A 24,428-nucleotide genomic window follows, 5' to 3' on the forward strand; every position below is an offset into this window, starting at 1 on the left:
TCCTTGAGCATTTGAACCTCACCCCACCCCCAAGGAACTTAGATACATATCCTCATATTCTTCCATTCCCCTATCAGGAATTTACTTTAATGTTGCTCTCCCCCTGCAGACTGAGTGGAGATCGTGTCCACCAATGCTATTCTACTGTTCTCTCCAAAGTGCCTAGAACAGTGCTCAACATAGAGTAAGTGCTCAACAATTACCACTGTTTGAATGTGTAGGGAAGTGTGGGTCACACATTTGTTTTTTCCAGCAACATACCCACCCATACACACACACACACACTTTCATTCGGTCGTGTTTATTGATCATCTACTGCGTGCAAAGCACTGTACTAAGGACACGGACAACTGACAAGTCATCTTCAAGCATGCACACTGAAGAAATGTTTCAAGGCTATAAGAGCTGCCTTATGGTAAATTGAAAAGAGGCATGTGCAAATGATAAGAGATGGCAGAAGGGTAAATGCAATGTTGTAAAAACCGGGTGAAGCACATTCTTAAATAATGTGATTTTCCAGTGTGTTCTTGGGATCAACAGCAGCAGGAAGACCAGCTTGGCATATGTGGCCATTAAGAAATAGGCTGTGCTACTTAGGCAGAGGATTTAGTAAGACCAGGATTCCAAGAGGCAATTTCAAAAACAGCAAGAGGCAGGGCAGTTTTCAAAGTATGGAGTGGATAGTCAAGAAGACATGGATCTTCTCGGCTGCACGGGCAAGCATAGATAGTACTGCACCATCTGTAGTATTGTCTTCGCAAAACAAACAGCAGAACTACTTAGGGGTATAGTGGGAAGTTCGACAGCTCACCAAGCTAAAATAATTTTCTGCCCAGGGACACCCCCCCCCACCAACCTCCAAATTAAAATTTGTTCATTCCCTGGGAAATAAGACTGAAAAAACATACTTTCTCTATTTGTGTTTCAGAAGAATTTGGGGCAGTAGTGTCCACCTCTCTCTGCTGAGGAATAGTCATAAGGACCTCTAGACTGTAAGCTCCTTGTGGGCAAGGAACATGTCTACCAACTCTGTTACGCTGCATCCTCTCCCCACCCTGACTCCTGACTGTAAGCTTGTTGTGGGCAGGGAATGTGTCTGTTAATTACAGTACTATACTCTCCTAAGTATTTAGGACAATGCTCGGCACACAGTAATCACTCAAATACAACTGAGTGAATGAATACTCTCCCAAGTACTTAGTACAGTGTTCTGCACCCAGTAAGCACTCAACAAATACCATTCATTGGTTGACTGATTTACCTTTATGTCCAGTTATATTTCTAGGCTTCACTTTCTCCAGTAGGGAGAATTTTAAGAGGATATGCAAAACACAAGTTTCATTTAAACAGATTTTCAAAGTGGTCCGGAAGGTTTCCAGACCCAAAGAGAACTGAATACAATCACATCACACTTCTAGAAAGAAGATACTTTCACAATTTCTGAGTTGGAAAGGAGTGTTTTCAAATCCCCAAACGTGGCTCAGTGGAAAGAGCATGGGCTTGGGAGTCAGAGGTCATGAGTTCGAATCCCAGCTCTGCCACTTGTCAGCTGTGTGACTGTGGGCAAGTCACTTCACTTCTCTGTGCCTCAGTTACCTCATCTGTCAAATGGGGATTAACTGTGAGCCTCCGTGGGACAACCTGATTACCCTGTATCTACCCCAGCGCTTAGAACAGTGCTCTGCACATAGTAAACGCTTAAATACCAACATTATTATTATTATTACCGTTCTCATGTGAATGATTTTTACCTTCTGCATTTTGATGCTCTGCACTTCTTATCAAAGCAAATTCTACACTCTTATCACAAAGTTTCTAAATATCTTTATTACTCTAGCCCAATGCTAGGTTCAAGACCAGACCAAAATTTTTATAAATACTTGATGCACATTCTCATGGAGAAGTCAATTGAGAAGTGATTATACAGGACCAACACAAATATGGCGTAGAAAGAGGAGTGCTTAAAGAAGCAAAATTATTTAGCATATTTCATAAAGCAGAGGCTAAATATTGTTTGCTACCTGCTGGAATTCCAAGATGCCTCACTAGGTTGTTTCCATAGTCCTACTCCCAGTAAAATGGACAGGAAAGTAAGATGGGGGAAAATAAAGGGCTCCATCTTGCTAACTGGAGGAGGCTGTAGTATTTATCTGAGTTTTCATTCCAAAAATGTTTATTAAACCCTTTAAAAGAAACTCAAATATAGTTAGATTATCTAAAACATTTATCAAAAATTGAGTTTTAAGTATTTTCAAATCAATATTGGTATTGATGTTTTACCACAACAACTACAGCCTTACAACAGAAATTTAGCGGTCAAGTCAAAAGTTGTAACGTTGTAATGTGGAGAAGCAGCGTTGCTTAGTTCAAAGAGCATGGTCCTGGGAGTAAGAAGAACTGGGTTCTAATCCCAGCTCTGCCACTTGTCTGCTGCGTGACCTTGGACAAGTCACTTAACATTTCTTTGCCTGTTACCTCATCTGTAAAATGGGGATTAAGACTGTGAGCCCCATTTGGGACATGGACTGTATCCACGAGTGCTTAGTACAGTGACCTGGTACATATTTAAGCACTTAATGAGTACCATTAAAAAAAAATTACATTTACCACACAATGGTGAATTAATCCAAGAGGCCTTACCTTACCCTAACATCCTACGTGCTTTCTGTGAACATTTGTCTCTTACCCACTATCACATTCATCTTGATATTATGACCAAAAGTCTACTTTCATTCCCCCTCTCAGGTGAATTCCTATATAATTTGATCCTTCATTTATCTACAGTGATTGCTGCATTGATTTCTTCCACAGTCTGCCCAATTCCTACTAATTAATTGAAAAAAAAAGATAGCATGTGATCTCTCCTTCCAGGAAATACATTAATCCTCTATTCATAACTCTCCAAAAATGAATTGTTGAAGAAACTGGAATTATGATCACAGAGCCAAAAAGAAGTAGAGATGGCTATAGCGAGTGAAACTGGACTCTGTACTCTTCCAAGTGCTTAGAACAGCGCTCTGCACACAGTAAGTTTTCAGTAAATACTACTGATTGATTGATATTTCAGGCAAAATGATGGCTTTGGAATTCTTTATGTCTAAGTTATCCAAATTGGCAGTTGAGAAGATGAAACAACCAACGGCTAATTGTACCACTTCCTGTTTCATTTTGGAGATACAGGCTTAGAAAAATTGCATCATTACTCCAAATTTCAGATGTCTTAAAACTCACCTATCTGCACCAATGTTTCAGCTGTAAACACACCTAAATTACAGTTCCCACGATGTGGCTGATGCCCAGAATAGCTCAGAGACAACAATACTTGGTGTTCTGAATAATTTACTCTAAAGGGCCAGCTCCTTTTTATTATTTATCGGATCCTTCAGTAATGCTTGCAGAACTAAAAAGGTTATTTAAGCAAAATCAATCTTAAAATAATCCTAAAATGTGTTTGGGCAAGCTATTATATAATGTCTCCAATATACTGCCTTCACATGCAATAAAATCTGGAGTTGATTTTCCTTTTCAATACAGTCAGGGATGGCTGTCAACAACAACAATAATAATAATAGTAGTTGTGTCATTTGTTAAGCACTGTGTGCCCCGCACTGTAACAAGTTTGAACAAAATAATCAGTTCCTATGCTACATGGAGTTTGCAGTCTACGTCTGTAGGCTTAGGGAGAACAGGTATTTACCCCCCCATTTTTACAGATGAGTAAAACGAGGCACAGAGAAACCGTGACTTGTCCAAGGTCGCATAGCAGGCAAGTGTCAGAATCAAGACTAGAACCCAGGTCCCCCAACTTTTAGACCTGTGCTCTTCCCACTAAGCCACGCTGCTTCTATGTTGGATTACATATAAAATTTGGCTCAGAAACAAGTTCTATTGCATTGGTTTATAATCACTTGACATTTAAACAGAAATGGAGAGTTTTGTTTATCCTAAGAACAAAATGATGGCTAATATTTGGGTAGAAAACGAGCTACCAGTTTCTGGGTACAATTTATATCAAGGTTTGCAAGACTACCTCCAAGCTATTCTGTTTTACTCTGGATGATTAACATTAGCCACACATACCACTGACTTTCACAATAATGTACTCGGAAACCATGGTGACTTTCTTAAAGAATGAGGCACTGGGCTGGGTCAAATAGCTTTAAGTGGAGAAGCTGGGGTGAAGCATGTATAACAGAAACCAATACTTGGAAAGCAACTTGTTAAAAATAAATGCTAAAGTTTAGCAATTCCCTGAAAATTGAAACAAAAACAAACAGAAATTAATTACTATGACTTGGATGAAGACCACTTGGGCCTCACATGGAAAAATCCACAGGAAAAATTATTGGCTCAGAGAGACACCCTTTCCAAGATAGGATGCAGAGTTCCCAAAGGGAACAACTCCCCAAACCAGAAACTGAAATCAGACTTCTATTTCCCTGCCTTTCTATGAACACTCTAAACTTTTCTTGAGGAAAAACAAGAGCCAAAGAACTAATATTTTGGACCAAAAACCTAGTCCCATTTAATTTAATAGTACTTGACAGCTGATAGAAAATTCCAGCTAAATTTAACATACATGTTCCATTATGCATGTTGTTTGTGTGTGTGTGTGTATATACACATACCCTTTAGACTTTAAGCTTGTCCTCTAGACTGTAAGCTCATTGTGGGCAGGGAATATATCTTCCAACTCTGTGTATTTTACTCCCCCAAGCACTTAGTACAGTGCTCTGTATTCAGTAAATGCTCAATAAATACCTCTGATGATGATAAGATGACTATAGGCTTTTCCATAAAATGGCTCTGCAGACATTACACACAAATCTTGGTAGAGGACTTAAATCTTTATGAAACAAATGATAAAAACACATATAATCAATATTGAGGTTTATCCTCATTGGGGATATGTTTCCATGGTAATTATTTTGACTCACATGTGAAAATAGGCTCCAAAGATTAATAGTAATAAAATTAAAATCAGATAGATGGAAACTAATAATGCAGAGGAGGCCATAGTGCAGAATAGACTGCACCCCTCTTCAAAGCAGATGAGTGGAAACTACCTCTCTTATTGGGATTGAAAAACCCAATAGCTACTTCATTTATGTTTTACACTTTCTACATCCCTGTCACTCACTGATGTTTTGTAGAGGGAATATCATGGATAATAAGGTTATTGGGAAATTATCAGACCTTACTGATCATCTATGGAAAGTGGGTAAATGCTACCAATACAACCTTTCTTCCCCCTGAAAAAATCTGGTACTTCCATTCCACACTGGTGATCTTCAGGCCTCCACTGGGTAATGGAGCAAAAATCCAACTTTGGTGCTACTAGTAAGATGAATGTGAGCAGATGTCCTTATCATGGCAGGGCAGTTCCAAACTTAAACACGTTGCCCTACACTTCCCTTGCAAACCCCCAGTTCTTGTTTATTTTGTAATGGTATTTGCTAACTGCTTACTATATGCCTGGTGCTGTTTTAAGTGCTGGGGTAGATACAAGCTAATCAGGTTGGACAAAGTCCTGTCCCCTATATGGCTCACAATCATAACCCCATTATACAGATGAGATAACTGAGGCACAGAGAAGTGAAGTGATTTGCCCAAGGTCACAAAACAGAGAAGGGGTCAAGCAGGAATTAGAACTCAGGTCCTTCTGACTTCCAGGCCTATGCTCTATCTACTAGGCCAGGCTCCAAGTTAACCCCTTCCTCTGGCCTAATCCATGTGGACTGTAATTCCTTTAATATTTCTCCGGCCCTGAGGGAAGAGAAAGGGATGCTGAATCATCCCAAAGCTTGTACGTTTGGCTCAAGAGATGGAAGCCTAGCAACCTATTTGGACTACCCGGGGCTGAAAGGACATCATTAATGGAATTTGATTGCTTACTATGTGCAATATGAACAATATGAACCAAGCTGCCATGAGAAGGAACAAGAGATAGGTACCAGAGAGCAAGAAGCAGCTTGCTGAAAGTGAAGGGGAGAGAAGATAGTAGGCTGTAAGCTCCTACAGGTTAGGGATCGTATCTGTCAACTCTTATAGTCACGAAGCCTTACTCTGCTGCCAGCCTTCTTGGACTTCATCTTCAAAGCCTTATTAAAAGCACATCTCCAAGCGGCGTTCCCCAGCTAAGCCCTTATTTCCTCTACTCCCTCTCCCTTCTGCGTCACCCTTCCACTTGGATTTGCACTTTTAACCACCGCACCCCCAGCCCTACAGCACTTATGTATATATTGTAATTTATTTATATTGTCTGTCTCCCCCCCCCACACTCTAAGCTCCTTGTGGGCAGGTAACATGTCTCCCGCCTCTGTTAAACTGTACTCTCCCAAGCACTCAGTACAGTGGTCTGCACACGATATACAATTGATTGATTGATTTTAGGTGCTGCTAAATGCCCAGGGTTATAATAGGGGGAGGGAGCAGTGCTGACATTCAGAAAACCCCAAGATACCATCTATCGGTCAAAATCGTTGATATTAGGACTCCCAACTTGAGTTGGGAAGCAGAACTAGTAGCACACAACTCTAAAATCATCTTCCTTCTCTGTACAGTGCTTTACCGAGCACTACCCTTAATCAATGAATCAATAGTATTTATTGAGTGCTGACCATGTGCAGAATACTGTACTAAGCTCCTGGGAAACTGAAGTACATAGAGTTGGTATCCCTACCCACAAGGAACTAAAATTCTACATTCCAGTGGAAATAGTAAGATTCTGGGAATTAGGGGCCTTGGGTTTACATCCCAGTTCTCCTGTTGGGGTTATGACATCAGCAATGAACACCTTTGATGGAAAGGCCACCTGTGGCATTCAGTGAGGTGGACTGGCTCAGGAGGAATCCTGAAAAATCCCTTGGCAATACGGGCAGTGAAGATCATAGCAGCTTCCAGGCAATCCCCAGAAGGCCATGGCACTACTGCACGGCACCAGCACTGTTGGGTGGGGGGGGGTGTCATGTCTGTCATAAATGGGTCTTGCATGTCAAACTCCCCACAGTGTGGTGGGCCCCTGCCTGCCTACTCACTCACTACAGGTGTTCAGGTGCCAGAGGGAACCTTTCTGGAAGGGTGTAAGAGGCACAGGCCAAACCACTATCTGAAAAATCAAGTCCATCGCAGAGTTACCCAGTGCTGGAATCTCAAGTCTGAGATTATTCTCTCATTCTCATTGGGAGACTCCATCATAGTGCTTTCCCTGTGAACATTCATCTGACATTGAAGTGATATAAAAACAAAGACATAACCTCTTGCCCCACACAAGCTAGAAAAAAGAAAGCCAATATGACCCAGAAAAATTTTCAAGTTCAGCCAAAAATGAGTTTTATACTGTTCTGAGGACAGCTTGGCCTAGTGGATACAACACAGGCCTGGGAGTCAGAAGGACCTGGGTTCTAATCCCAGCTCCACCACTTGCCTATTGTGTGATCTCACGTAAGTCAATTAACTTCTCTGAGCCTCAGTTACGTCATTGGTAAAGTATGGAGGAAGACTGTGAGCCTCATATGAGACAGGGATTATGTCCAACATGATTAGCTTGTATCTATTCCAGTGCTCAGTACAGTGCCTGGCAAATAAGCATTTAATGAATACCATTAAAGAATAAGCAGAGGATAGAAAGTGAGAATAAGGGAGAAGGAAACAGTGAGAGGAGGAAGAGTAGGGAGGGAAGTGGGGGGTGGGGAGAAAGCCCAATAGACTGTGAGCTTGTTGTGGGAAGGAAATATGTCTGATGCTATATTGTACTCTCCCAAGTGCTTAGTACAGTGATTTGCATGCAGAAAGTGTTCAATACAATTAATAATTATTATTATTCAGCCTTGTGGCAGTCAAGCGTTGTTCCCCACAATAATGAGATGGTCATTGGTCCCGACTGGAAATTGCTAGAGGTCTTGCCAAACCACTTATAAGCTGACAAAATGCCTCAATGAAGTGGTTTCTGGGCAAAAGAATGCCAGGCTATGCCAGGAGAATCCAACTGGACTTCACTCTATTATTGTCTTTGATAACATACTGAAGAGAAGAGATGCTTTTAGGCTCTTCCATAAATGGAGTCTTAAATACAAGCTAACCAGAGTGAAAAAACTCCAAGGAGAACTTCCTATTAAGTGCATTGGAAGGGTATGTGGCAAGTTTCAGCTGGCAGTCACTACCCAGCCCTCACTGAAATTTTATAGTCTCACTGTTAAATGCCAAAAGGCATGTTCCTGCTAGACTAAGGCCTTCAAAATGCAGGGCTGTATACGGACCAGATATCTTAGAAAACTACCTTTATGTAATACGTAGAAATAGAAATATGTACCTAAGAGGTTTCCTTTTAGTGAAATAATCTCTAACTGGTAACTGGACCCAGTGTTTACTATGGTACTATGCCCAATGTTGACTCATAATACAGCAAAAATAAGTACCTATTTCCCTTTCCTTTCTACAATCCCCTTGTCTTTTCTTTCTGCCCACAGATCTACCAGACGAGAGCTAGAAACAGGCTTTGAGATTTGTCACTAGTGACTCATGCCCAAGGGCCCTGAGAAAGCCAATCACTGCGGCATTCTGGATGTCACTTGCAACCTACCCAAAGACACTTAGGTCTGTTTTCTACAACCATGGCAACCTACAAATTAGAAACAAATTATCCAGAGGATTCAAGCCCCATCAATAATCAAAAGTAACAGAGGAAACCGAGAGGGTTGAGTCCTAGAAAATGGATTTGAATGACTTGAATTACCCAGACCTACAGGTTATACTGTTCTACATTCCCCTAGTAATTACTTAACTCTGGACTTTAACTATGTAGGCCTGCCTTGAGTCAGTAGTAGCATGATGAAGAGAATTTCAGAAACCACCAGGCTCCTCCTTATTCCACAAATTTTCTGGGCTCTACCCCTGCCCCCCACTCATTAACTCCCTTGTTTTTAATTCATCCAGTTCTACTGTACCACAGGAAACTGTGCCCTGAGATCTCTTGGGTTTGGTGAAAGACGGTTCAAAAAAATGCCACCCTGATAAAATGCCTATACTGTGGGTCTGTCCATTCATTTTAGAATGGGTTGCACCCTGAAATGCATTGTTATTTTACTGTAATAAATATTGTAAACTTGCAAGAATACAAACACAAAGTACTGAATGGTACAGTGCAGTAAGGCTGAGGCAAGGGCTGGGAAGAGTAGCAGCATCACATCTTAAGCGACACAATACACACATACACATAACTACTTCCTATACCACATCCACTCACATTAACTTGTCAATTGTGTCATGATAAGAACAAGCTCATGTTGTGGGAAAGTGTCCTCTAATTCTTCCATCATTTTCTAACCAGTGAAAACACCCGCTATTGTTAAAATGACAACCTTTTGGACTAAGACCAGAAAACAATGTAGGAAGCTCCTGGCACGAAGAACTTCGGGTTTCAGAACATTTAGAAGAAAAGACCCTCTTTATTTTAGTATTTCTAAAATACCTCCACCTCCCAGAAGTCTAATAGAGAACAGGGAACGGAAAGAGTTGCTGCCCCTTCAGCCTACCGTGATTGAGGTGTCGGATGCAATCATTCAACAGTGTACTAAACCGCTTCTGGGCTTCTGGATCTGGGAAACAATAGTAGAGGTGCTTGAGGTAGGGCTGCCATATGTACACGGGGAATTCTTTTGGCAGGATGACTAAGGGCTGAGCATTCTCCTTCTCACTGGAAGCTGAAAATTTTTTTAAAAAGAAAAGATTTCATTTAGGATGTTGTTGTCATTTTGAAGACACATTCAATTTAGTTGAGACTTAACATAGTTAAAAGCTGCATTTAGTTATACCGTAGAGGGGAAAATATCCTGAGGGTGCCAGAGCTTTTCTTTTTCTAAGTTCACTCATGGCAAATCATTCAGTCCTGCCTGAACCACCAGACTACTTTCAGACATGCACATTCTAATGTTTTCATTTATTCTATTCGAAACATTCTCCCCAAAATGGGACTTTTACTCTTTCCGAAAGAAAACAGCTGTCCAAGCAAACAGAGGCCACTTTAGGGAACTTACTTTTACATGTCACTGAAAACTTCGAGCTCAAATAATAGAATCGCATCACTAACTTTACATTCTTTTAAGTATATTAAGCAACTGTTCTCTCAATCACGTTTTATGGCTTTCAGGGAATCTGTACTTTTCCCATCATTAAGTGTCCCCAAATTGCTATATATATGTGTGTACACACACACACGCTCCCAAAATAACTCAGCACACAGTGCTTTCAACAGAAGGCACCTAAAGCCACGGTTGTGGGGACACTACACACCTCTGATCAGTGTGGCCTACTTGGGCATATTCCAGGCTTTCAGGCACCATTAGCCTCATCCTCTGAATCTCCTCAAAGGGTCAGCTTTGGTTCTAGTTATCCCTAGGGATCAGGAGGACAGAAAGGGTGGGTCTTTTGTGGGACCCTCACTCCAGGGTACTGTTACACTTAGGGTGGATCCATGTGGCCCTGAAGGATTGTACCCTTCGTGAAGGAGAGGTCATCTCATTTCTCTCCCTGCCCCTTTCTCCCTCTCAGAGATACCCTGGGCCTGACATGGCTGCTGTCCAAATTGGATCTTTTAGGGCAAGCTGGGGGTGGAACAAGGGGCCCCAACTTCTCCAGGACTGCCTGGGATCAAGGGTGAAGACCAGGGCAGCCCACAGCCTAGCATGAGTCTGGGTAGTGGGACACCATGGTCATGAGGCCTGGAAGTAACCTGGTGGGTTTTATCCCGGTACTTTCCAGAGAGTCACCCAACCGTTTTATCCCCTGTGGGGGCTTTGGTTGTGGCACCCCTAAGGTGATTCACATTCAAGTTAGTGCTTTAATGTTCATTTAGATAGCATAAAGGTACTTTTTGTCATCCTTGTACAATAATTCTTTCCATTTCTTTCTACTGCGCTCAGTACCCAAAAATGTTTCTGGAATCTTGAAAAAAAAAAAAAAAAGACAAAACACTACCCTCTTTACTCTCCTTCCTTGACTTGGCGCAACTTTACACATTTCGGAAAACAGCATTTGTCTCTTTAGCTTGGGTTTCCTCTGACAAACTCAAGCCTATTTCATCATTAGTTTTTACTACAGTTCTCTCACTTAATATTTTGCTTCACTTTCCCAAGGAAGCTCTGTATTTATTCAGAGTTCAATCTCAAACCCATTATTAGAGATACACTGTCAAGTATTCTCTTAGAGCCAGAAATCCAAAGCTTGGAATAAAAACCTCTGGACCAGAACTCAGATGTTTTAGTTTGAAGCTTCTTCAGAACTGCAGCATTCCACAGCCTGGACACATAAATCTGTTTAATTCCTTCCTTAGTTGTTTAACCAATAAATATACTGTCTGTTCTTCATGATCTCACCAGAAATGTTCTACCAGAGAGGCTCTGTATGGTTTGAGCTTCAAAGTCAAAGGGTTTAAAACTCACCTGGATAATTCAAGTGAAAACAGACTTTAATGGAATTACTTATCTGCTTTCTTTTGCTCAAGATTTATACCTCAATGTTAGTAGCTTCTCATTAAACTGTTTCACCAAATTTTTCAGCATAGCAATAATAATAGAAAGATTGCTCTTTCTGAAAATTCTAACCAAATGATTACACCCATTAGAATTAGACCTCTCTCTGAGAAATGAATAATTACTGTGGAGCACAATTAATCCAAAACTACAAGGAGCTATTATCTACGATTCATAAATCACAATAAAATACCCTTATTTTGCTCTTCTGTGGATGTTTCTACAGAAGCAAAATGAAGTATTTTATTGGCAAAACTCTGGAGAGTACAGTGCTTTCTACAAAAGTAAGTTGTCAATCAATAAATAATATTTACTGTGTACAGAGCACTGCTTGAGAAAGTACAATTGAGTTAATTCATGGCTTCTAATTTCAATGAATTTCTAATCCAACAGAGAAAACTGACAGATAAAAGGCATTCATAAAATATACAGCTCTAGATAGCAAGGTAAATAAATAAGTGCAAGTTAATATATACATAAATACTAAGGGTTTGTACAAAAACATTAGTGCTAAAGGGAAACTATTGGATGGTGTGGAGGTTAATCAGGGAATGTTTCCTAAAAGAGATGAGTTTTGAGCGGGGGAGGTTTGCAAACAGGCAGAGCTGTTTTAAAGAAAGAGGGAATTTCAGTCAGGAGGAAAGGAGAGAGCAAGAGCTTGGAGAAAGGAGAGTCAAAGCAAGAAGACTGAGTTGGAAGGAATGAAATGAGCTGTGCTATGGTGGGAGAAAGCTGAAAAAGAGGGAGAGAACTGATGAAATGCCTGGAAGCTAACAGTCAGGAGTTTCTGCTTGATTTGGAGAGGAATAAGTAACATTGGAGGTGGTTGAAAAGTGGAGAGATATGCAGGCAAAATGTCAAAATAACTATGCCCAAAGTGATATAATGGTGTTTCCTCTTTCAAGTTACCTCCCTGAAAGTCTTGCCCACTGGAGAAGAATAATTCACATGAAAATTGGGGCAGCAAAAGGTAGGACAATCATGCCTTCAAGTCATTTTACCATTATGGTTCTGGGTGGCATTACCGCAGTCTTCAGCCAAACAACAAGCAAAGGCATCAAGGGCAACTGATAAAGAGCCGCTTTGCCCTGAGGAAGCAAGACCCAACTGTGTCTTCCAAGATTTATCTTATTAGGGAGTGCTGGAAATTACATCAAATTCTAGCCTTGTTTACAGCTCACCAATAGGGTCAGGGAAATGCTTGTCAGATAATAAACTGTATTCTTCTTCTGATGTCAGCACCTTGCCACCGGCAGGGAGAACTCGGCTTTTAGGACTGGCTCCCTTCTGGAAGGCCTAAGGAAAAAAAAATAAATTACTACCTTCCCCCATTCTGAGTTTCAGAAAGAGCCACACACTACCCACTTTTGAAAATACCCACAAAGTGCAAACTCACTCTTAGTAGAAGCCCAGGTGAAGAAATAGTAACTTGAACAGCACCGATAAGTTTTCCCAAATTAATAAGCACCAAGTTGTCACTCTCAGACTGGCATGCTATCCAGTAATAATATTAATAATAATCACTTGTATTTACTGAGTGTTTACTGTTTGCAGAGCACTGTACTCAGCACTTAAAAAATTATAGAGGATAAACTGAGGTTCTAAGCCTACACATAAAAACCATATACCCACAGATTCATATAGAAACCAGTTAGGCTTTCAAATCTTGTTGCTTTTCAATCCAACAATTCAAATACAATTCTTAGCCTAGATTTTTAGTCACCAGAATCTAAAAATCATTCCCAGGTTTGAGAGATAGCTAATAGCTAAAATCAGATCTGAACCTAGAAGGCATCCAGTTAACCTATGGCATTTATTGAGCACTTACTGTGTGCAGAACACTGTACTAAGCACTTGGGAAGGTACAGTAAAACAGAGATGGCACACGTTCTCTGCCCACAGACAGCTTACAGACTAGAGAGGAAGACTGATATTAAAATAAATTACAGATATGTACACAAATGCTGTGGGGATGAGGGTGGGGTGAATATCACATGCTTAAGATCCAAGTGCTTAGGCAATGCAGAAGGGAGAGGGAATAGAGGAAATAAGGGGTTAGTTGAGGAAGGCCTTTTGGAGGAGATGTGAACTACTTAGAAAATGGGGTTGAGGGAGGTAAGTGTCTTTTCTAAAACTCTCTACCTGCTAATTCCTGGTCTGCTTCTACAAGGAACCTCCTTAATAGCAACATCTTCAGGCCCTCCTGAAATCACATCTCCTCAGGAAACCTTCCCTGATGAATTCCCTAATCTCCCATGCTATTTTCCTCCAACTACCTTCAGTTCTTCTGTGTCACCTAAGCTTGTACATACTCATGCTCCCTAAATTCTATTTGTACCTATATTCATCGCTTCCTGCTACCTGTAATGTATTTTAGTATTTCTTTTCAGTAGATTACAAGACCTTTGAAGGCAGAAATCAAGTCTACTACTGTTATGATCCTCTCCTTAGTGAAGTGCTCTGCCAAGATTAAACACTTAATTAGCTACAATTGACTGACAATTGAAATGCCAGAAGACATGTCCTGAATATAAGGGTTGGCACTGAGGCTCACTAAGGGCAAGAAATCCAAGGCAACACAAGATCTAGGCCCTCTCTCTCATTATAACTTCCCTAGACTATTAGCTCGTTGTATTGTACTCTCCCTAGCACTTAGTACAGTACTCCACACACAGTGGGCACTCAATAAATACGACTGAATGTATGAATGAACTTCTCACACTCACCTTCCCTGCTCTGACTGCCAACTGGGGCGGGGTGGAAGTAGTTTTTCCACTTATAAATGGGGCAACGGGTACCACTTCCAGGTTCCTACCTACCTCAAAACGCAAGGGGTTTATGTCACTATTATTCCTAGAGTGGTACTTCCAAAATGAAATTGAAAAAGGGTGCAGGATGGCCTTAGGTTTTAGTACTGTTTTTCATGGTATTTGTTAAACACTTACTATGTGCCAGAAGAAGTAGCGTGGCTCAATGGAAAGAGCAGCGTGGCTCAGTGGAAAGAGCACGGGCTTTGGAGTCAGAGGTCATGGGTTCGAATCCTGGCTCTGCCACTTGTTAGCTGTGTGACTGTGGGCAAGTCACTTAACTTCTCTGTGCCTCAGTTACCTCATCTGTAAAATGGGGATTAAGACTGTGAGCCCCACATGGGACAACCTGATTCCCCTGTGTCTACCCCAGTGCTTGGAACAGTGCTCTGCACATAGTAAGCACTTAACAAATATTAACATTATGTGCCAGGCACTGTTATAATAATATTATTTAATAATAATTATTACTATTATGGTGCTTACTATGTGCCAAGCAATGTTCTAAGCACTGAGGTAGATACGACTAAGTTGGACATAGTCCCTGTCCCACATGGGGCTCACAGTCTTATTCTCCCTTTTACAGATGAGGTAACTGAGGCTTAGACAAGTTGAGTGACTTGCCCAAGGTTACAGCAGACATGTGACAGAGGCAGGATTAGAACCCAGGTCCTTCTGACTTCCAGGCCCATGCCCTAACCACTAAGCCACGCTGCTTCTAAGTACTAGGGTAGATACAAGGCCGGGTATGCAGAGAACAGCAAGAGGTTGGTTACTGTTAACAGACAAGTAGATTACCTACCTCTTTGTTCTCGTAGTTCTCCACTGCAAAATCATTTTTGACCACAATGTACCTGTCCTTCCATTTCTTTACATCTTCAGCAAAATGGGATACTTCTGCTTCATACAAGATGGCCCCCAATGCCAAAGGAGGCTGAAAAAAAAAAAGAAAAAAATTTATTCAAATTTAGACTCTACAGGGGCATGGAGATTTTGCCTTTCTAGGAAACTACTGCTGTTACCTCCTTTAATCCTAACCAGGACTCAAGAGCAGAGGTAGAGAGTCAACAAACCTGTCTGGGTTCCTGGGAAAGGGCCATCCTCATTTCTTATTTCGGGATCAGTCAGTGGTATTTATCGAGTGCTTACTGTACTCAGAGGACTGTACTAAGCGCTTGGGAAGAGAGCAGTATAAAAGAGTCAGTACACACGATGCCTGTCCTCAAGGAGCTTGGAAGTTTGTTTGTTTTTTTTTTTTTTTATCTCTGCTGTCTAATGGCAAAGAATTTGTTCGAGATCAGGGAGAAAGGACCTTGCTTTCTTCTGAAGTAACAAGCAGGCAAGGGGGTTGGGGTGTGGAAGGTGTTGGTGGTATGGGTTGGGTGCAGGTGGGCGGGGGGGGATTACTCACTTAATTCACAGCATCAAACCACAAAGCTTTATCAATTAAAAACAAAAAAAAGTGAAGTGGTGTGCTGATTTATATCTCCCAGGTAGAATCTTTACCAAAAATCAAGAGGCTCATTTACGGATGGATTGCACCCCTGGACTGGAATCTAAATTGCCATCCCAAGCATGGGTTGGGTCAGTAGACCTTCCTTGCAGATAAGGGTGAGCGGTCTGTGGGTTGGGTTCAAAACACAGTTCCTGAGCAGCCAGCTTCTACCGGCACCATCACTGGGAAACCCGAGCAGCTCTTGCCTGAAATTGAGCCTCAAGGCCGAGTCCCTGGCATCTCATTTTTTCCCTCCTCCCTCCCTCCCTCTCGCTTTTTGGCAGCAGCTCTCTGGGATGAAGTCTCACTGGCTGGGAGGTGCAAGGCCCCCTCCGTGACGGGCAGCCCCGGGCTATAGCCCCAAATGCCAGCAGGGTTGTCCATGACAGGCCCTGCCACGCTTCTGCAGAAATCCTCCCACGCTTGTGCAGAAATCCTTCCAGATGGGGACAAAGGCTGGCTTAGCTCATCTGGGCAGACCTCATTGTCACAGCTCTGTGGGTCACATCAAAGGCCAGTTTAAAGGTCTGGATATCCCTGACCAAGATAGGAGGGGGGAAGAGGAAGGGTGCACTGTGAAGCCTGTGAAACATTTAATGATAGAGCCAAAAATGTTAAATGTTTCAACCATAGAGCTCCAGAAGCTAGTCACCAAAGGTAGTGTAGAAGTCATCAGAAAGGAGCAGCAACATGGCCAAGTGGTTAGATCATGAGTCTGGGAGTCAGAAGGACCTGGGTTCTAGTCCCAGTTCCACCACTTGTCTGCTGTGTGACCTTGGGCATGCCATTTACCTTCTCTGGGCCTCAGTTACCTCATCTGTTAAATGGTGATTAAGACTGTGAGCCTCACGTGGGACATGGACTCACCCCAGCACTTAGAACAGTGCCTGGCACATAGTAAGTGCTTAACAAATATTTAAAAAAGAAAATCCGGCCCCTAACTTCGGATATACCTTCATCTTGGATCAATAAATAAGGATCCTATTTGCCGAGATCTCCAAAGACGTAAGCTCAACAAGCTTTCAATTCCCCTCTCAGCTTTCAATTCCCCTCTATCATACCACATTATCTGATATTCACAAATCACACAGTTTTCTTTTGCCGTAAATCCCAGGGAAGTCTGTCCCATCTTCTCTTCCCAAGACAACCACTCCCACGGCCCCCGACCCCAGGACCTCTAGAGTTTACTGGGACATTATTTGGTTGTCTGGGCTATCAGAGTAACACTAAATTCACCTTCAAAACAAGAATCAATAAACATTTATGGTCAGGGGTTACAAATGCTAGTGAACAAAGGGGGAAAAAAGATGTAGACCATTTGTATTCAGGGAGTAGGAACACCAAACGAGCAGCATCCGTCATCAAAATGAAAATTCTGACAGCACGTTATACTAAGGTGGCAGCATTTTTACTGACACTGTAGAGTAATGAAAATTTCCCAATATCAAAGAAAAAAAGAGGGGCAAATGAAATTGGAAGTGGACTATTTATCTTTTAATATGGGCAATGCTATCAGCAGGGGATATAGGCTCTGGCTTCCAGCCAGAGAATATTATCATCTTCTGGGCTCAAAATGATTTCAAAGCACAAGATCATATTTATCTGCAGCTCAAGTTATTGGTTATTTCAGAGACACAGTGAAGCATGAAACTTGTCTTGGTAACAGTGGTATGTATCAGAGTGACAAAGTGCTAATTCTAGGCAATGCACTGTGGAAATTTTCTCTACCATCTCAGTTACCTTGCTTTTCAAGAATTGTGACCGTAAATCTCTTTGTTGTTCCACTTCATTGCGGACATGATTGCAGAAAGCCACGGCGTACTGGCGACTGTAGTGTGGGCTGAAGTTTTTGATCACAGCCTCTGTTTTCCCTGAAACAAAGCAGAGCAATTTTATAATTCCTTTGCAAATAATTATCTCACGATTGCAGGCGATACCCTTTAAGTGTAGGGGTCCTAAATATCCAACTAACCCTGTATTCCTGTTCTCCAAGAAATTTACAAGGAAGTATTGAGTGTGCAGCATTGTCCTAAGCACTTGGGAATTAAATATCAGCACTTATGAACATATGTATATTTTATTCGTAAAGTTGTATTTCTTTTGTAGTCATGTTTCTTCCTCTTGCTCCATTTGTAAATAATTTTTGTTGGTCTTCCCCACTAAATTGTAAGGTCCTTGAGGCCTGGGACACTTCTGTGCGGCTTCTAGTGGACTCTCCCAAGTGCTTAGTTTATGGTCTAGAGCATCCAACCTGATATTGTAGAATAGTGCTTGTCACACAGTAAGTGCTTAATAAATACCATTATCATCATTATAGCATCTTTTCCCACATCACTGAAGCCCAGAGCACCATGCAGTCTGTCCACTCAGACATTTTTACCTCTGAAGAATAGCACCACAGGGCAATGGTCACTGCCCGGCTCAGAGATCGGAACCGATAAAGAACAGAAATCTGGGGCGAGTAGGCAAGGAGAAAACCATCTACTCTCTCCCAAAGTGCCCTGGAAATATAATCACCCACCCCGGATTTCAGAACAATTGCACCATATTTCACATTTCAGTCCGCTGACTTCCAATTGTAAATAACTCGGTGTTTCAGGCAAAGGTGCCAACTTTTCATTGTGAGAGAGGAGATAGCAAGAGGGAAGGCTGCCCAGAGCTGACAGATGAGAAAGGCACCATTTTGGAGTCTTTTCAGAGACCCAAGATAAGCGAGACTGGGAATCATGCTGTGGGGCTTCTAGGGCCAAGGCTCCCACTAGTCCCATGGCGTTGCCACATCTGGTTTCAGGGGACCAATTTATTTTAAAGCCTGAATTTAGCATGTGTCAAATGCATTTAACCAATAGGAGAGATGAGGGCTGGCTAGTGCCCAGAGCAAACAGAGGAAGAGCAGGGAGAAGTGTCCGTGAAGAATACTTGGCAGGGTACTCATTTTCAATCACTGCAGAGTACTGATTGCTCTTCAGGGTGCCTGTGGTATGTGTCACCCACGTAGTCCAAAGAAAGAGATTATCCTGCCTTAACTGCAAAGGATCAAAGACTAATTTTAAAATACTCTGATTTAAAAGTGTTGCTACAAGGTATCCAATGGCATAGCAACAAATAGTCATATTTAGGAATAGTGAAATGTTCCACAGGCATGCAAACGACATTGTTTCCCTTTCAAAATATTGAAAGGCAACATAGCTGGGTTTCCAAAGTGGTTGCAATAGAACTGGAAGCAGTGTGGCCTAGTGGAGAGAGCACAGGACTGGGGGTCAGAGGACCTGAGATATCTGCAGCTCTGCCAATTGCTTGCTGTGAGACCTTGGGTCACTTCACTTCTCTGTGCCTCAGTTTATTCAACTATAAAATGGAGATCCTGTTCTCCCTCCTACTTAGACTGGGAGCCCCATTGAAGACAGGGACTGTGTCGGACTTAATTAACTTAGTTAATTAATTAATTCATTCATTCATTAAATAATTAACTAATTAATTCAGTTAATTAATTAATTAACTGAAGCAGCGTGGCTCAGTGGAAAGAGCATGGGCTTTGGAGTCAGGGCTCATGAGTTCGAATCCCAGCTCTGCCACTTGTCGGCTGTGTGACTGTGGGCAAGTCACTTAACTTCTCTGTGCCTCAGTTCCCTCATCTGTAAAATGGGGATTAAGACTGTGAGCCCCACGAGGGACAACCTGATTCCCCTATGTCTACCCCAGCGCTTAGAACAGTGCTCGGCACATAGTAAGCGCTTAACAAATACCAACATTATTATTAACTTATATGTACCCCAGTGGTTAGAACAGTGTTTGATAAATAGAAAGTGCTTAACAAATACCACAAAAAAACCCAAATTGGAAGGCAGGTAGGTGGCGATGCAGGGTGCAGGGTAAGGAAAGGAGACTTCAACCAACTCTTGATCCAGGCCGAGTCCTTAGTTCTTTTCTCATGACAGCTACTCGCCAGGATTAATAGCACGATACAGAAAACTGCCTGGCCTTGCAACCCTAATGTTCCAAGCTTCCCAAATGGCAAACAGATCTGCTTAGTATCACTGGGGAAGCAGAAGAATTTAGAATATTTTAACAGGCTTCTGAGCTGTCAGAGGGCTACAGTGGCTTCTTTACACAGCAGGAAAAAAGATGTGGCTTATTATGGAGCGGGAGAAAGAGAAGTTAATCCAACCCAATAGGCTAAGTGAAAGAAATGATTAGCACGATTCTGCAACGCTTAGGCTCTAAAAACTCTAAATAGCTGAGTTAGAATTGCAGTATATCAGGGAAAAGGTTGAAGTCAATCAAAATGGAAGTACAGGTATCATACACCTAATGCCGGTGGTTATCATCAGTAATTGAATAGTTGCTCCCCAAATGCATAAACCTGCTTACCAGCTAAACTAGCTCATAGACCCCTCCAGCCTGCAATGGGGTTCCCACCCAAGTTTACTGAGTCCTCAAGCCCCAAGGCTGTGCCATTTTGCTGGTGAATACCCCAGACTGTTGCAAACAGCTTCCCAGCCAGTTCCAAGACACTTCTTGCCTCTTGCCTTCTCTTTCTTCAGGATAGATGCCACAATTCGTATTAGTGAACTGTGAAAAGTGTATGGTATTATAGTATTTCTCTATCCTTGTAACTTTGTAGTTTTATTGACTCCCTTGCCTTTTTTCTAGTCCCCCTACTCCTCAGCTTCTCTTATTGTTCCTTGACTCTTCTTGAACTGACTCTCTAGTCCTGTTTCCAAAGCCATCTTCTCCTCTTTATCTCTGTGACTTCTCTCCATGAGCCCCTCTTTCTATCCCCTGATTTTACCTGTTTCAAACCCTCTGAAGTAGACTCCCCTCTCACACCTACCATCTTCCTGCCCCTAATTTTCCATATCCCCATCATATGAACCCTATCATTTGTTTTGCTTTCTTCATACTCCCATCTCCCCCCGTCTCTACCTCTTTGGCACTCCCGTCACCCCATGTTCCATGTCCCCCACCTTTCATTTTTCCTGGGCTTCTCACCCTTTTTCCTCCATCAGCTCCGATGCACCCCACCCACCATCTCAACACTTTCCTTTTGTTCCCTTCAATACTTCAATCTATTCCTTCAATTCTCCCTCCTCCCTTTCATGTTGTATGTCCCACCATTCTCCTCTTCCCCTCTCTCCTCCTGGTCCCCCTCCCACACTCTATACCCTGAGTCCCCTGTCTGGAAGCATGCACATTGGACCTGTTGTTTCCTCTTCCCCATGATAGGAAGCCTCTCTCCTATATACTCACAGTAGTCAAAGACTTGGACTAATAAGACTGAATTCTGAGACTTGGCCTGGCAGAATATGAGAAACACTCTTCACATCCTAGATCAGGGTCTGAGTTTTATGGAACATTCCTTTACTCCAGATTAAAGGTGTTACTGTAAAAAGAGCTATCTCCCTCTCCATAATCAAATTTTACTTTTAACAACACCAGTTCCATACAGAGGGCTTTCAAGTTATTGATACATTTCACATTTATTCTGACCTTTGATTTTCAAAACCTTGACTATCACAATCATTCCATTTTCATAATCTGATAATGAACTTCAGATCCTTGCTACAAATTATTCTAGAGTTCACATAAACCAACTCTGGGAACTCTTAAACCTCCACGATATTCATCATTTGCCCAGAGACTCTCACTCTGCTCCTCTTTAAAATACCATTGATAATTTCCTAATATGAATTAATAATAATTACTCGTAAGTGCTCTGAGATCTACTAATAGCAACTTCTTCAGAAACATAGATAAAAAACTACTTTAAATTGGTTTACACATTTTAATTTGCTCCAGTATGCCAACCAATTTCACATTCAATAGTTCTGTATAACCAACTTGGCTATTAAGTATATAATAGCTTTAAATCTGGTCACAAGCAGTCAAAGTCTGTACCATCCAGGCAGTCCACCATGGTTCTCCTGACGGTTAAGCACTTACAGAGTTGCTGAGAATGAGATAGGTTCTATGGAAGTGAACAATTAGACAATCCACTAAATTCTGTTCAGGGTTCAGGGATGCAAGACACTATTGTTTAGTCTACAAAAAGAGTATCATATTATTGTTGGATTTCATGTTTCTTTTAAAATGTCTGCAAAAACATCTGGGATAAAAGGCTAAGAGTGCTTCCACTACTCTGTTTGGTGTTGACTTGCACATATCAACTCAATCTTATTTCCTGTCTGCATTTACAAACCCCAATCAGAAACGCCCTCCTGCTGCGGTGTGGTGGAACCGGGGCCTTTCATGTGAATGATCCCTCTGTAAATTGTATTAGTATTTAGCTTGGCAAACCGTCTTCCCACAAATAGCATTTCAGGAAAGATGGGGATTGTTTTGTGTGGACACTTTGAAAATTCCTTCTAAAGGAATAATGAAACAGACCTGTGTCATCAAGTCCCAGATCATGTGGATTATCCTATGAGTAAATTCCTCCTGCGGACTAAAAGTCAGGTACGCCTAACTTTCTCAGGATGCTTTATAGCTGACAGCATTCAAGCACAATCTGGCCCATCCTGGGTTTAGGTCTAGTAGCAGCAAACAACTCTGGTTCAAACAGGACAGAAGACATACACTAAATCAAATGCTTAGCTAAGGTTCAATATCTTCTAAGGAACTTATTGTTCTTGGTCCCCCCAAAAGAATGCCGGTATAAAAATCTCCACCATCCCTGGACCTCAAATGCCTCTTCTAAGCCTCAACCAATCCTACCCCATCCCCCAGTCACTCCCAACCTCCTTCCCCAACTTGGCATAACCCTATATCCTTCATCTCTGGAACGGAACCAAGAGCCCTCAAACATCTGGTTCTGTAGCCCTGCCTCGACATGAGCACAGGGTGAGGTTGTCCTGCATATAAACCAAAGCTTCTTTCTAGGCTTAGAGTCCTCTCAGCCAATAGGCTTATGGAATGGAGCTGTGGATGCCAATCAAACTGCCCAGTTCAACTCTCCAGGCCCATTCCCAATTGCAAAAATGTATTCATCAGCAGTGATTTGGGGATCCTTGGTGGGTTTTTTTTTAATGGTATTTGTTAAGCAATTACTCTGTCAAACACCACTCTAAAACCTAAAGAGAAGGATTCTGTTTGTACACAATCTATTATATTGAGTAGAAATCAACTCTGAATTCCTTACATGGACAAACGTTCCATTGGCAGGTGACTCAACCCGGGGGCATTTCCGTATTTGGAGGGGACTTTTCAATGCAACTATAAATACATCTTTTAGTCAAGCGAGGATCTCCCATTGACTACTTTGGTACAACTGGACAGTCACCATTGTTGGTTGACTCTCTCTCCCTCTTTTGTTTCCCCTTCTGCTGTTCCCACTAACACGCTACCTCCCTTCTGCCTCTCATGGTATAGTGGGTAGAGCACAGGCCTAGGAGTTGGAAAGTCTTGCGTTCTAATCCCAGCTCTGCCAGTTGAATGTTGTGTGGCCTTGGGCAAGTCACTTCACTTTTCTATGACTCAGTCATCTCATCCATAAAATGGGGATTGAGACTGTGAGCCCCACATGGAACAGGGGCTATGTCCAACCTAATTTCATTGTATCAACCCCAGGGCTTAGTATAGTGCCTGGCATATAGTAAGTGCTTAACAAGTACCCTATTTCCCCTCTGTCCCCCACCTTCCTCTCCTTTTCACTGTTCCTCTCTTCCCTCTCCCCTTCAATTAAGCCCTCTGTCCTCCTGCCTCCTCCATTTTCCCCTCCAGCCCTGATTTTTATCCCCCTCTCTCTCCCAACTGTACTGTCTTTAAAATCCAAGCAGAGGATTACTAAATTCTGGCCATAGTTTTGTTGTGTTTTTTTTTACCAACTGAAAACACAATTGGAAAGCATGAATGCAGAGGTTCAAAAAAAGTCCTGCAGGACCCAAGGGCAACCCATAAAGCAATCTCAGCTTAAACCATTTTCTATTCCAAGCAGATTTGAGGATCCTTAAAAACTGAGTTCCCTCAGTTGTTTTCCAAATTTAGAACTGGGTTTTTGGGTTGTTTTTTTCCTCTGAATTGTTTGGATGAGGCAGAGCCCAGATCCCAACTTGGCTTGTTTGACTAAGGCTACGGCACCAACATCTGAAAATGAAATGTGGGTCCCAAACTCTCTTCAAACCACAAGAACACAGGACTGATTAACTCTAAAAGAAAGCTAATTACAGATGCAGTTGCAATAGCAGCAACATGGCAGAGTTCACTCCACATGTTGGATGCATATTCAGCACAGATGGCTTGTAGTCCTCTCCAAGGGGCTTAGATCACTAGTCTTTAACAGCCTCATCTCCTTGGCTTGGGAATGCCTTTTTAAAAAGCAAGAATGGGTGCCTATTTGCCCGTTTCTCACTAAATAACCAAACATTTTTGAGGATTAAAAGCAAACTGCCCTGCATGATAAACCAATGATCCCATGGACGGAGGAAGTTAGAGTGTAGCTCTGCATTTGCCTGCTATTTATTTTCCAACAGGCTCTGCCAGAGCCCAACCCTTATGTACAGAACTACCCAATTCCAACCCTTAAAAGGTCAAGCCAAGGATTTTTACACTGGTAGGTTGAAATTCTTCCTTCTACAGATTGGGCTGGTTCAGTAACAAGTT

The 24,428-nt window shown here is 42.0% G+C and overlaps 1 protein-coding gene across 1 annotated transcript in view; it reads right to left on the reverse strand.

Moving 5' to 3' along the window:
* NIBAN1 (niban apoptosis regulator 1) overlaps positions 1-24,428 on the reverse strand; it is a 102,665-nt gene that overhangs the window by 39,423 nt on the left and 38,814 nt on the right. The window contains exons 2-5 of the mRNA XM_029080998.2: positions 17,571-17,701; positions 15,138-15,269; positions 12,710-12,824; positions 9,534-9,701 (exon numbers count right to left, since the gene is read on the reverse strand). Of these exons, the coding sequence (XP_028936831.1) occupies positions 9,534-9,701; positions 12,710-12,824; positions 15,138-15,269; positions 17,571-17,701 (546 nt within the window). The remainder of the gene's footprint in view (positions 1-9,533; positions 9,702-12,709; positions 12,825-15,137; positions 15,270-17,570; positions 17,702-24,428) is intronic.

This window comes from Ornithorhynchus anatinus, chromosome 16, assembly GCF_004115215.2.
Source record: "Ornithorhynchus anatinus isolate Pmale09 chromosome 16, mOrnAna1.pri.v4, whole genome shotgun sequence".
Taxonomy (NCBI): Eukaryota; Metazoa; Chordata; class Mammalia; order Monotremata; family Ornithorhynchidae; genus Ornithorhynchus; species Ornithorhynchus anatinus.